This window comes from Magallana gigas, chromosome 1 (assembly GCF_963853765.1).
Source record: "Magallana gigas chromosome 1, xbMagGiga1.1, whole genome shotgun sequence".
NCBI lineage: Eukaryota > Metazoa > Mollusca > Bivalvia > Ostreida > Ostreidae > Magallana > Magallana gigas.
This window is the reverse complement of record NC_088853.1, coordinates 64,186,250-64,202,063: the sequence shown is the minus strand read 5'-3', so window position 1 is coordinate 64,202,063 and position 15,814 is coordinate 64,186,250. Positions and strand designations below refer to the sequence as shown.

General features: G+C 32.6%; 1 protein-coding gene and 1 pseudogene across 1 annotated transcript in view; one reads left to right on the top strand and one right to left on the bottom strand.

Annotated features, from left to right (window-relative positions):
• Window positions 1–2,504: 2,504 nt before the first annotated feature.
• Window positions 2,505–15,814, top strand: part of LOC105348035 (protein jagged-2-like) — a 103,125-nt gene continuing 89,815 nt past the window's right edge. The window contains exon 1 of the mRNA XM_066083375.1: window positions 2,505–2,912. Coding sequence (XP_065939447.1) covers window positions 2,598–2,912 — 315 coding nt within the window. The 5' untranslated portion in view covers window positions 2,505–2,597. The remainder of the gene's footprint in view (window positions 2,913–15,814) is intronic.
• Window positions 7,129–11,609, bottom strand: LOC136273612 (uncharacterized; annotated as a pseudogene).

Below are 15,814 nucleotides of genomic sequence, written 5' to 3'. Positions count from 1 at the left end.
TCGCACTACGACTCGAAGGTAAGAGAGGCTACCGTTCATGTCGGAGACCGTGTTCTCATCAGAAATGTTGGCTTAAAGGGCAAAAACAAGCTGGCAGATAAGTGGCCCAGAGATACATATATAGTTATAAATCAGCCTAATTCCGACATCCCAGTGTTTCAGGTTAGGAAAGAGTTTGGGAATGAAAAAACTAAGACATTGCATAGAAATATGCTACTCCCCATTTCCTATATTCCCAAATTATCTGACCAGAGCAAACGTAGCCCAACTTTGCCCAAACACAGTAATCAATCTAAAGCTTGTCAACAACCAGAGGTTCTCACAAGCAAATCTTCTAGGGTTGATGATGTTGTTTCTCTTCAGTCTAGTTCTGAGTCTGAGTCGGAGGATTCAGATTCTGGATCATCTGATGGTGGTAATGTTTATGTTATACCCCAGAGAAGGGTAAATGCTGCACCAGGTGTTGATAGGTATTCACCCCTTAGTTCTATTTATTCTCAAAATCAGAACTATTCCAGTACTCCTAGATCCATATTAGATGAAGGTAATTCTTACAGTCCTTCTACGATGAATCGTAATGTGTCTGTTCACTCTCCTTCTGTAAGAGAATCACCAATTCTCCGAAGGTTCACCAGACAGATTAGGCCACCAAATAGGTATGGTGAGTGGGTGAGTCATCAAATAACTCCTGTGTATTTTGTGTAGTGTATTCAAGGGAGATTGTCACATACAGTTTGATTTCAGTTTTATGAAGTCTGATTTCAGGTGTAACTTTGATCATATTGCGTGTAGTTTGTTGTTGTTATAAATTGTGATTCAATGATTTATTGTATAAAATGTCAGGAGCCATTTTCCTTAGCAGGGGAGATTGTCACAGTTCGTATTAATTTATTTATTTAATGTTCATCAGCGCGCATTGCTGATAGAACGCATTGCTGTATGTATGAATGAGTGCATGTGTGAATGTTGTATAAGTCACGTGGTTTTTCCATTTTTAGGATTTAGTGACCAGGTACATGTATACATGTCTCATTGACCAATGACAGACGACTTTTAAGTCATTAATATGCATGTTTTACTTACTTCGCTCACTATATAAGCGCAAGTCCCGCCAAATCCAGTACCCACAGATTCTACCCTTTACGGCGCTAGTATCATTTACTGTTATATTCCATTCCTGATCTTCAAAGATCCAGTTATTTATTTATTATTTAAAGTCCTGGATACCTGGTAAGATCACTGTTAAACATATTATTGTAACATCATATTCAGTGATATTGTCGGTAAATCACCGCCCGGTATTATAATTGGGAAAACTATTGTGTTTGTAACTTATTTAATATGTAGTACATGTAATTGTCTTTCGTCAACGTGTGTGTGTTGTGTTGTGAATGTGTTTTCTGTGTTTTCTAGGTTTCTTTGCATATATAAATATAAAAGCAAAGTACGAATCCTAGTCTTTGATCGTTATTTATTTAACGACCCTGTGACATACGTATATTTTTCATTGATTACGTATATTCATCATTGATGACGTCACATGCATGTTTAGTAGAGAGGATCAGTGTCGGGAGAAAAATCATCGAAATGCAGTGTAAACAATGCCGAAATATGACTTATTTAATACTGATACACAAGATTAAGATAAATGTCAGTTTGGATATAATCAGGATAATACGGGCATTGATATTTTGTTTTATAAGCAAGTGTTATAAGGTAAGCAGATACATGTAGACATTTATTTGGCTTTACCTGCCTTTCTTTTGTCAGTGTGTACAAAAAAAGGCAAAAGTGTAACACTACCCTGAATATTATGAAAGTTGAAATCGGCAAATATCAAAAGCATGTGACCTAAACTACTTGAAAAGTGATGCTTGAATCCCGTGCTTCGTTGCTGTAAATAAAAAATACGTAGTATTGTTAATGAAATTGATTAAGTCGAGGGGGTTTCCGATTAATAATGACAATATTTATTTTATGAGAGTGACAATAGGATTCTAGCAGTCAAACTAATAAACATGAACTAATTGTTGATCGAATTATTGTATAATACATACAAATGAACTTCAAGGTAGTGTAACACTTTTTGAATTTTTGTTAAGGTAAAAAAGTTATCTATTTTTAACTGTCACGTGATACCATGGCACGGCAGCTTCAAAGATTGACTCGATTCCGAAGTAGAAAAATAATATCTTGGAGAATACATTCACTTGATATAAATATTCAGCACTGTTTTCATAAAAATAAACAATTTTTAAATTCATCGTAATATCGACGGTCATTTAACTCGGACTTGCCTTAACCTAACCGCGAAGTTCAACGCCAAAGGTGGGGTGAAACGTTCCATTGACAAGTCGATAGCATTTCCCCGGCTTCAACGACTCAATGACATTTTATTTGAAGCTTGGATTGTTTTACATAGTTTATATATCAAATATTCATTTTACCAATTCAGTGCATATTGATTTCCCATATCTGCATATAATGGAATCAAAAATTTAAAAAACAAAACCTATATCAATTACAAACTCATACGGTGCATTATCATTACTTCGAGGTGTGCATTCGCACTGTATACTGTATATTTATACAGTACAATGTTGCTGTTCCGAATCTTTCGATGTCCGTGGTTTTTAATAAGTTTCCTTGTGCCGTGTTATTGCAGCTTAAAACCGGGCTTCTCTAAACTTCAGCGAGGACACAGATTGGACAGGAAACTGATCCAGACATTCACAGAAGTCAGTTTCTTGGACTGTGTGACAGAATGTATGGTGACACCTCGGTGTAAATCGGTCAACTATTTCAAAGGGGCTAATTACTGTGAACTGAATTACGAAAATAAGACGACAGCGGGGACAAGGTACATGGACAGTGCTGGATGGGTGTACAGTGAAAAGGAGCATTGGCCAAAGGTAAATTTGTTAAAATCCTTAAAAAACTACTATCTACGCAGCACAGTTAAGGCTGTCAATAAACTCCGTTCAGACAAAAAGTACGGGAAATGTGCAATATGACATCACAATATATTGCAAACCTCGAAAGTATTTATTAATCTATTTATTAGCAAAACTAACCTATACTAATCTTTTAATTGAAAAAAAAGCAAATGCTATTACTTACTATTTTGATTCGACACTGAAAAGAGATGTCGTTTTAGCTGTACTACAAAATATGACGTCAAATGCTTCAAAATGACGCTTTAAGTCATTTAAAGTCATCATGCAGTTTTATAGCGAAGAAAAATAAATGTCATAGATTAATGGAAAATTATAGATGGATATTTTGTTTGCATGTGAATTTGAAATATGCTATGTAACTTAAAAACTTCTACGACCCTTGTAAAATCTTACAAATTAATTATTTTTTAATGAAATTAACCCTGTGACTTTCAAAATTATTCAACACATGCATTATAAATTACATTTTTTACTAACAAATATTCTTATCTTATAAAGTTCGCACCGTTTTTCTAAATCTACAATATAACATCAAGTTATTTTTAATTCAGTTGTCAATTTTGACATGATTATGCCCTTGCAATATTGAATTTTTTTTAAATAACCTCAAAACCACAAATACATCTGCTTGTACCGTGCTACTGCCTAATCACGTGACCACTATGAACATACAATATCGTACTGTGTTATATATATATATATATATATATATATATATAATATATATATATAATATATATATATATATATATATATATATATATATATATATATATATATATTGCATTTGAGTAACTAATTGGTTTTAAAAAGGACATGCCAGTTGAACTAAAGTATACGTGTTTTCATCACAAAAATTTGCCGATATTTTTATTGGCCGCCGTAACTGTATTGCTTATACTCTGTGAAAAAATATTTATGCAGCACATGTTTACTATTCATATCGTCTGCGACACTACCAGAGTTTTAGTTTTAATTTTTTTTTAAATGTGCAACAAATTCTTAAATGTTTTTAAAACAGCTAATCACTTAAAATGGCTGACAAACGCGCTAAAATATATTTTTTGAATTATTTGATGAATTTCAATCCTATTTTTATTAATGAAATTACCAAAGAAGAACCGGTTTTATGCTAGATTCAAGTGTTTTTTTGTAGTTAAAAAAAACTAGTAAGAATTCACAAGATGATTATATTTGCTATAAAAAAAGAGATTGTCAACTAGATACGACCTCGTTACGAGTAACGAGTAGGTCTTCCGTCCGATTTTTTTAATTTTAAATGTTACCATGAAATATTGATACAGTTTCATAATCAACACCCCCCCCCCCCCATAAAAAATTAAAAAAATATTGAATAAAAATCCTTAATTACGTCAAACATGGGCCTGACGATGACTTTTTTCAAACCGATAATGTAGTGTTCAACAACTTTGATTCTATAATGCATAACAAAATATTTGTCGTTTTCATGTTATTCGTAATAGACTTTACGAGTCTCTTGGTCTCTAATTTAAGGGGCCAGCCCCTTTTTCTTGATTTTATTGGAAAGAACTTTTGATTTTCTACCACTTTTGTTATATATTATTTAAATAAAATATCAACTGATAAAATGATACAGATCAAAACGTATGAAAATTTTGAATGAAAACTAGTATCCAATTTTCGTGCCAAGGCGAGTTCAGTGAAATGGCGCCACTGGTGTAAAACAATATAATAGTGCACAACTTCAATCTTCAGACTACCTATCCTAAAAAATTCGTATACATATCTTTAATAGTTTTTTAAGTATTTAATAGTCAGCTCTGCACAAAATAGTTTGTACAAAAATAGAAAATCCGCCGTAACTCGGTACCGGAAGTGACGATTTCAAAATTTAAAACAACGTCTAGAATTATGACCTCTGGCAATCATCTGTAAAAAAATGGTCAAAATCAGCTGAATAGTTTTTGAGAAATCGCGTGCACAAAATTTGTGGAAAAAAAATAATAAGAAGAAACAGTACGAAAACAATAAGGTCTTCCGTTGGAAACGGAAGACCTTAATAAGATTTGATGCTTTTGTAAATGCACTTTGGGTTAAGCGTTATTAAGTTTTATTTGGCGAGAAAATAAATGGTGTAAACATTTCATTAAACTTTAAGTGGGGGTATGACATGTACTGTAGATTCCTAATTAAACGCTCACAAGTGTGTTTGACACTAAAAGAATCAATGTAATTACATAACATTCAGCCGATTAACGTACGTGAAAAAATAGTCATTTACCTGGACGATGGTCGGTTTAGAGATAAATATATATTCTCTATTTGAATAAATTATACATGTCAATTATCACGCCAATCAAATCTAATTATTATATGTTTTTCCAAGATACGTTAGATACGTGTTAAAGAGTTTAATAGTTAGAAATAGAGAGTCAAGAGACAAGTCGTCCGTCTTATCGACCTCGTTTCATCTGACTGTTTATTTTGTTATTAAGGACGTTGTTTACTTAGGGTTTAAGAGGCTGTCCAAGCAAAATTCAGGCAGGGCTTTGCACATGCTATGTCTTGGATTTCAATAAATATTTTTGTATCACTTCATTTTAACATGATTGTAATACATGTGAAAGAAAAAGTTCATTGTATGCCTAACTAGGCAAAAAAATATCTATTTTTGAATTTGGAACATGTTTAGTGCAAAAAGGTCACAGAAGTTGTAAAAATATTGTGAAGTTTGATAAACTACTTAATTCTATTAAACCTTTATAAAAATTATATTATTTAATTTAAACACACTTAACTCTTTAACTTTGACTGCTTTTAAAGTATAAATATATTTCAAACAAAAAAATATGCCTCATCAAAGTTGATGCATATTTTATAAACAAAAATTCTGGTATTTTAATGTTAATTTGAAATTTCAATAAAATCCAATACATTTTCATGAAAATTTAAAATGAGGCATCTATTAAACCTGAGAAATGAAATTTTGAGAAACAAAAATAAATTCAGTGGGAACTGCATCGGTCTCATAGAAGCAGTTGCACAAAATTACCCATTTTTAACATTGAAAATGAAGTTTTTCCATGCATAACGTGTTATTATTATTGTTAAAAGACAGTGAATGACAGAGTTCATGTCACAAATATTGACTATGATTTAATACATGCTTATATCTTTATAATAGGAAATGCCTTATGACGAAAGAAATAATGATCACTCATCAAAAACCAACATTTTCATAATTTTAAGTGCAAAAAGGTCATTTTGACAAAAATGTTGAGTTTAAGTCTGCTAAAACTATTCACAACTGAAGAAAATTAGCTGAACATTTTACTATTTGGATGGTCTAATATACATTCAAATTATTTTAAGGGTTTTCAGTATTTCATGAAGTACATAAATTTGAGAATAAGGATTCAAAATGTGTTAATCACTGATTAAGGAATAATAATTAATGCAGTGTAAAACTGAATGTATTTTTCAAATTCAATGTAATTGTGTGTTTTCAATAAGTATTAACTAAAATTTTCTTCATTAACTGATAATAAACTTGGTGGGATAATAATATTGAAGCGGTATTAGCTTAAATAAAGAAGTTTTTTTTTTCAAATTGTGAGAAAAGGTCAAGTCCAATATATCATTGGTACTACTGAATTTGAGGGGTTTTTGTTGTTGTTTATTTTTAAACAAAACAATTATATCAATTCACTAATGTACAAATACACATAAATATATCAAATCATTTCTTATTAGGCCAAATAAAAAAATATATGTGGTTCCGGTAACATCCAAAAAAAAAAATAGGGTAGGTAGGTAGGGATTCTTTTTTTTTTTTTTTTTTTAAATAGAAATGTTCAAAATGATTTCATAGTACTATTTAGAACTGCATTGAAGGTGACATTTGTATGTAGTGAGATAAATATAAATGTAGGGAGCATCTAGCTTTTAACTATGTCAGAGACATTTTTAAATAAAAACAATTTTTGTATAAAAACAAAAAAAGTATTCAAAGTTCGGTATTAATCATCTGTCTTTTAACACAATTTCACCCTTTCCTTTTTTCATTTCAACCATAGTAATGATATAATTGCTTTCAAGTTTTTCATTCTTTGAGACTCTTTCAAAATGGAGGAAAGTGACATCTTTACTTGGTAATCAAAATTTTATTAAGAGAGTTTCATGTGGGGACCTAATTATATGGCCTCTGCACAAATGGTGTTTTTCCATCTTTCTGACAACTCTCACAAACTGGCAGAACTGTTTTAAATTTCTTTTTCAGGTCAGCATCCATTTCAGCATTTTCTATTCCACAGTAAACACATATGTCATTTCGTCCTAGTCCAGATGCATAGTATGGTATTTCTATGGGTGTCACACATTGCAAGTTTGGTCTGCACGTTACATTTTTTCGAATTGATTCAGACACGGTAGGTGGAAATAGATAAGAACCACAAGAATATTCATATTCACTTAAACTTGTTGCTAAAAGAATTTGTTGTCTTTGGTTAAGCCTTGACTTGGAGTAAATAACACGTGGTTTACAACATTCAACACATGTTGCAATAGCTCTTGCATTTTGAGTCGAAAAAGCCAGTTGAGGATTAACTTCAACAAAAATTGTTTTTGATAGGTTTTCTTCGTTATCCGTAGTATCCAGAGTATCATTTTCTCCAGTTGCTGTTTGTCTTTCACACATAGCTGCCTCACAACTCTTTTGTTCTTTTCTTTCACTACATGTACCTTGCTTTGGTTGTTTCTGGATCTTAAGAGAAGGTCTATCAATTTCTGTAGTTTCAGCTTCTTTCAGAACTTCATATGACTGAAAGTGTTCCTTACTTTCATCTAACATTGGATTTGGTAACCAGTTCAAATGTTCACTGTCCATTTTTAGAGGCAAGCAACAACTTTCATCTGAACATTTCTTAATCTGGAATGTATACGTTGTTTCTAGACAGTGCTTATCTTTCCATTCATTGTACTCTTTGCATTTCTTTGTATGTATTTTCTGCAGCTTTGTCAGATCAAGGTTAGGAAATAACTCTCGTGCATGTCTCTTAAGGACTTCTATTTCCTCATCAGTAGCTGGATCAACACCTGTCATCGGTTCATCTTTAAACGAGAGTTTTTGAAACCGGTTTCTTATTACTGATTGAACTGGTTCGATGGATTCAGTCCATTTTCCCCTCAATTCGGGATGTTTCCTTAGCTCTGCTATAGAATTCAATCTCTTTAACTTTTCTTCAGTTTTTTCATCTGAAATCGTCCTTTCTGTTGCACAATTCTGGAGACCATAGTTAAGTACAGACATAACACGCTCTGCAGGATTTCTATAGCTATGCCCAGGTGCACATCTAGCTGTAATGAGCAGGTCCAAGTCAAACTCTTTGAAAAGACAAATACTTGCTATTTTCACAGATTCCAATGTGTTACGTTGGTCTGTGCCACCATCAGTGTACTTAAAAAGAACACTAGGTATCTTCTCGTTATACTTTCCATCGATAATTTTCTTCAGCATTGTTGCATGTCTAAATGGAGATGAAGTTTGAAATACTGAATCATTTACTGCAATATATGCTTGCCCTCGAACAAATGATGTTTATGTGTCGTCAGGAATAGAACAGTGTAATACAACACTTGGTGTCAATGATGCAGAAGTCATGTCATGATCCAAGGCTACAAGCTCAGTTGTCACAGGGACTATACTCTGTCTCTCTCTGACTCCAGTTGATACAGGACTTCCTGGATTCCCCACAGGTACTTTCGCTTTGTCGTCACAAAAGAGAAGCATAACATCATCTTTCATTTTAACTGATTTGCATTTTAAGTATTTCAAAATTGCAGCACAGTAGTGATCATCTGGATGTTGAATTCTCAACTGTCTTCTCTGAATTTTATGTTGAACATTGAGACGAGAAGTGAAGTTCATTGCAGTTTTGGTATATGGGTTTGTAGGTGCAAATTGGAGTCGCACAAGACTTTTGGATGGAATAAAGGTGTCTGAGGGACATTTGTCTGTTGCTTGTTTTATCATATCTGATAATGATATCCATTGTGCCATATGAGCAAATCCATGTCTCCGATCATCAGCAACTGTGACTTCTTCCACCATTTTTCCCAACACTTCAAAAAAAGTGTCAAATTCATAGAGGGACGACCTGGGTTTAAATGATGCAAATCTGGTATAAGTCCTTGTTCTCCTAAGAAAATCAATCTGAGTCTCTGTTGCATATCAGGGTGATCAGCACTTGACCGATCAAGTGCTAATTCATTATATATAAAGTCAACAATGTTGGGTTGTATTTTGGCAATGTTCTTTAGTTTCATTTTGAATGCATTTTTCTGGCCTCTTGTGTGATATTCCCTTAAATTGGGCTTCAATTTTTGAACCATCCTGGCTTCTTGTGTTAAAAGTTGAGCTTCTGTTCGGTTGGGTGCCACCTGCACTAAAGAAACTGTTGTTATTATTGATCCACCAGGACAGTATCTGATGATATCCACTGGGAAAGAAAACTGGAGTTCCTGAAAAAACGGTTTCTCTGCATGTTGTTTTCAAATGGATTCTCCACATGCTTGCTTTCATCAAATATTACTGGATTCATCTCACCTGCCTCTTTAACTTCTTTTTCAATGATTGGATATTTGGATTTCACAAACAATGTTCCTTTTCTGTGTTCAACTGTGGCGTGTTTATCTACTGTTCTTACTGGATGATCACTGTTCCTGTTTTCCTCCGATTCCTTAGCTTTTCCATCTACATACTTTTTATATCCTAAAAAACATTCAGCCAACAGTTCTAATTGTTTAGCTATTTCCTTCCATGCAGGCGAAGAGTTCATAACTGGTCTTTCTAGTAAACTGAAAAGTGCTTCGGCATGAGATTTTAAAAGTCCACTTGATAGCGGCTGACTTTTAATCTTTTTCCTTTTTGTATCATTATAACCTGTATACTGATCGAATGGTGGGGGGACTGATGAAACTTGGTTGTAGCGAAGTGCTGCATCATTTATAGATGAGTGTTTGTCTGTTATATACCATAAGGCATTACTTATGACCTGAAATAAAAACAAAAATGTGTGAGTCTTCTGAGGGAGACTACCGGTAATGCAACTGGCATTTACATATACATGTATACTCTGCTTTTGTTTCTATTGAATGAAAAAAATATATATATATCTATATCTTGGTGCACATTTACTAACCCCAGAAAGAGTTATAGACAGAAGAATGCAGGATGATGACAGATGACAGTGATATGGGACAATGATATTTGTATATTTTCCTGCTACATAGGGGATATAGTGTAAATGGTTGAAAAAAACCTCTATTATTATAAATAGAGCAGTAGTATTAATAAATAACCAAGTGCACAAGAGAAGAAAAATATTTTCATGTGTGCGCATATGAAAGAATAAATGAAACAATTTAGTGGAAGAGAGGTACATATTGCAGTAGTCCAACACCAAATACATGTACTACACAGCAGATATAAGTAGAGCACTCTAGGATTGTTTATACATTCATACTTACACACAAGATACTATTAAAAAAAAAAAAGAAAAAATATTGAAGAAATTCCAGATCAAAATTTCTTTATACAAACAAAATTACATTTTAAAATTACACTCCATAGTGAAAATAATTCTTTTATATTTTAGCAATGCAAATTTATTCTCAGTATGAATTCAAAGAAAACCTGCAAATGCATTTTTAGCTGAAATCCTTTTAGACTAATACACATTCACTCATAGAGCATTTATTTTGCTTTTTGATATTATAATTATTAAGGGCAATAGTTTCTATACTGTATTAAATTAACCATGTCATTTTCAATAAACATGTAAAAATACCTGAATGAAGTAGGTCCCCTCACTGTCAGCTATCGTTTTTTGAAAGTCAAGTTTTCTTGACTTGAACTCTTCTACTAGATCATTAAAAAGTTCATCTTTTCTTGATAAGCCATCCTTCACTCCAGGACTGTGGTTTTTAAAGAAAGAATGCAAATACAATTATCTATGTACAATTTCAAACTATGAGAGGCATACTTGTATACTCAACATAACTAGAACATCCTGAAAACTTTTTAAGTGCTTTTCTTTTATTTTTATTTAACAGGTACAATATCCATTTTCATATTGCTTTCTCCAGTAAATTTTTTATCTTCCCATATCTTGCAAAAATATTTCATGTAAAACCAAGTGTTTCAAAGAGGGATACTGGACAGGTTCCACACACTTTAAATACCAGTAAACAAATTTTCCCACTTTAAATTTTCATTTTTCCCCAATTAGGTATTACTAATTTAATGCAGAAAATAGTGTTTTAATAGCAATATTGCTATTAAAACACTATTTTCTGCATAAAAAAATTGAGCATTGTTTAACCCGAGTCTGACGACAATATCTTGAATGCTGTAATTAATGATTGGTTCTTTCACGGATATTATATTTCCCTCAGACTTGTTCTTTGATATATAAAAATATTAATTATTTAATAAAAATGTATCTCAAGGAGGGGGTAAAAGAAGAAAAATAGATAGGATATTGGGGCAGACAACATTTATAGAGTATGTTATCGTATATCCTACCTTGAAAGAAGTTTTGATATCAACATTTCGTTTAAAATACACTACCTGCTTGTTTTTGGGGGAGGGAAGATTCGGCCACCTGCCATCATTATTTGGAAAGCATTCACTGCCTGCACATCTGCTTTATCTGCTGCACTCCTTATACGACTGGAAAGAGTTTCTTCTTCCGCTTGAGGCCCACCATCGCACGTGAAAACAAACTGTCTTACATTGAATAATGACACTACCTCTCCTACGGTTAGTGTCGGCGATATCACATGGGCTTGACTTGTGACTTTAAATGTGTTGTTTTTCAGTCCAAAGTTGTGATACTCGTTAAATATATCTATAAACTACAATTCACTACAGGTGCAATTACGCATTTATCTTCAGTCATGTGGCTGCACTTGCTGAATGTAAGCGACAACACGCTTGTTGACACGGAGGCCGCCATTGCTTAAACTAAATCTAATATCGGAGCCGATGACGGAAAGCGGGGAAAATTCCGGAAAAAATTTGAAAATCGGCGAAAAAAAGTTTAGGGTCGGGGGTTTAAAATAGGGACGGTCGGGTGACCGGAACCACAGATATTTTTTTATTTGGCCTTAGTAGTAACATTTGAATTCGTTATTATCTCTATATTAGTGCCATTAGCAACGTGTTCAATCCAAAGTTTCAAAATGAATGCATACAACTGTTTTGGAATGAGAACTAAGAAATGTGACCTCTACCTTCAGTCGGGTAGCTTTTGGAAATTCTAGGCAGGTGTTTAACTTTTGGGTAAAAATTAACACAAACAGACTGGTATACAACAATTATTTAGTCAGTCTAAGTCCACAATGAATTTAGCAGAAACGTCAGACATCACAACCCCCCCCCCCCCCCCACCCCAATTTTTTGATCCCCCATACTAATCCATTTTATAATCCATGTATGATGAGCAGCAAAAATATACATGGGACAGTATGCTTTGAAACAACCCACCCCCCTTTAAACCATATTCCCTAATCAAATCCATGGTCATATAAGAATCAGTGTGCCTCTTTTAAATGAATTTTCCTCTTTTTAAAAATGTATTTCTAAATTACTCAGCTGACTTACTTTCAAGCATGTTGTACATATTTGAATAAATAAGCAGTGCATAAGAATGAATGAATACATTTAATTTACATGTATCAATGCTATGTTTGGACAATTTACTTGGACAGTGTTATTTTATAATATTGCTAATGCTAAGTGATGTCAATACATGTATTTGCATGTTAACAGTGGATACTGTTGTACTTATTAATATATTCAATTATATTTAGTTATTTACTCAAGATATTGAAATCTCTTAACATACAAATTAACTAGGCTAGTATAAGTTACTTTCATAGTATGACAAACAACCATAATAGATGAATATATCAAACTGATAATATCATTAAAATTAAATTAGTTATCTAAGAAAGTGTGCAGTAGCAATTTGGAATAAATAAACAGAGAATAAACTCATGCAAGATAACAATTTAACAATTTATTGAGCATTAAAATGCTAAATGATAACATGTACATACAGTGCATGATGCATGAAGACAAGTTCATTCAACTTCTCTCTCTCTCTCTCTCTCTCTCTCTCTCTCTCTCTCTCTCTCATGTAGTCAATCCGACAAACTTCAAAGCATCTTATTTTAGTCTTGTTTGCAATCTTTGTCCATTGAAGATGATTAAATTGAGAAAAACAAATTCCAAGTGATATATTCTGGAAATTCAACCACTCCTTAGGAAAACATTGGTTAATTAAATGAATGTGGCCATTTATATAATGACTTGCAAATCTAGTTTGTTTCTCTGCCATCTAAATATATCTATTCAAATTACTGCTTCACATGATCCCTGAACCCCCTTCTTGATCTTCTTTCTTATTTGGCACACTTTCACTGTTTCATATGCAGGAATATCATTTATACCCATGATATTAGATGCTGTAAAAGTCATCCAGATCCATCATGCCAAGCAACTTGATGGGTTTTTTTTCTTTCAGCAGTCTTGTAGGTTTTTTTCTATGTTTTATCCAAGTTAAAATATACAAGGACAGTATTTTTTCTAGAAGAATATTTCATTAGCACTTCTATTAAAAAAAAAATAGAGAAACACATAATAAAACAAATTCATGTACCGTCAAGTGTTAAGATCTTAAAATTGATAATAAATATTGTGGAACACATACAGAGATTCCATTTCATATTCTAATTATCTTTAGCAAAACTTATATCATACTGTTGTTTGATATTGTTTATTTGCATTTCTTGTCACATGTCAGAAATGTACTCCTACCGATTGCTGAGTCAATAGCTGCTGTGTTAAATAATACTGCTGTGCTTACAAAAAAAACCACCCCATATTTTCTGCTGTGTATGTTATAAAAACTCGTCATTTCATAACATTTTTTTCCTTCAATTTTTAACAAAGCAATATTTTTTATTACGAAAATTAAAGAGATGAAGATTGAAAACTAAATTGACCTATGAAAGGAAAAAAAGAGTACTCCAAATCTCAACACAATCCTATCTAAAAATTGTGTAGGATATTTTCCCAATATTAACCACATGAAACACTCTATGATTATTGTTGTAATTTCTTTTTAAAAAGATTTATTCATGGTATGTGAATGCCATTAATACAAATTTAATGTGCAAGTAAACATCTGAAATTAAATAATATAAATGTAAGAATGCTCTCTCTCTCTCTCTCTCTCTCAAAATGCATATTATTTACCTGAACCCTCTTGAACTCCCCATTTGTCACGAAATAACATTCCTCTGTCGTCATCAGGTGAACACCTCTTGCTTTTTTCTTTGAGGAGTGGATGTGTACATCAATGTACCCATAGCTGCATAATTTGTTGCATGACTTGTTGAAATTCGTCTGGTAACAGTAATTCATCTCAGTTTCAATAAAAGGTTCGGATGCTTACTATTATTGGCGACCTGATTTAACTTCCAATTGTATCTGAGATTGAGAGAAAAACAATCAACTCTGGCAGCATGCTGTGCACAGACGTTAGCGGCGGCCATCTTTGTTTACATTGGTTTTGAAAATATACCCGCACTGAATATTTTTCTAAAATATATTTCAGCGTTAAAAAAAATTATATCTATCGTAAACAATTAAGCTGATTGTATATGAATTATTTATAGTTGAAAATTTATTGCTTTTATTTTTTTCTTAAGTTTTTAAGCCTCCAAATATTCATTTGGCAAGGGAGGTAACTGAAATTATCAAACATTACCAAAATATACTTGTCTACAATTTTTCAACGCAAGCTTTTCCCACTCATTTTATTTTATCAATAAAAATTCAAAATATTTTTCTCATTTATAAAAAATACAAACCCTCACCAATAACAATGTATTGGATTTTAAAGCTCACAGTTTGGTACATGGTTTCAATGATTTATATAAGAGAGTGAAATATATATCTTTCCGTCAAAATAACCACTTAAAATATTTGTTCAAGCAAATCATAATTATTGTGGGTTAAAAGAGAATACAAAGAAACTATTTCAGATGGAAAACAAAAAATTCGGGAAAATCGATGTGCGACAATTTCTTATATATTCGCCTGAGGTTTGCTTGGACAGCCTCTTAAGTTCTGAAATATCAGATTGTTATAAAGTTCAATGTCATGAGTAAAATGTGTTCTAAACACATGTGTTAGCTTATTATCCCCTCGCGCAACTTGTTGCGAAGGGGATATAGCATCGCTACCGTGCGTGTGTGTGTTCGTATGTGTGTGTGTGTGTGTGTGTGTGTATGTGTGTGTGTGTGCACTCCATTTCAATTTTCTACTTAATTAAAAAAAACCTTCCAATAGAATTTCCTCAGCCTTTGCACAAATATTCCTCATTGTAAAAGATTTTAACAAATGCAATGTCATATCAATTGGTCAAATTTTTATGCAAAAAACTTAGATAAAATTACACCATTGTAAAGGAGGACGGGGGGGGGGGGGGGGGGGGGGCATACATTAGGACAAAATTCGTTCAAAACTAAAAATATTTATCATAGACTGCACACGTCTGTAAAATAACAAATAAAAAATGCATGTGCCTTTCCAAACCATTAATCCTATTACAAACTGTTATTTCATTAAATCAATGTCATAATCAATTTTGTATACGAGTTATCAATCGAAATTTCCGAGTAAGAGTTATCGATCTTCTGCTTCACTTCTTTAGTAAGCAGTTCAAATCAACAACTTCATATTTTAGATTTAGATCTAGTACAGGTAAAGAAAATGTAGTTTTTGCAGTAATGGAGGGTTAGAA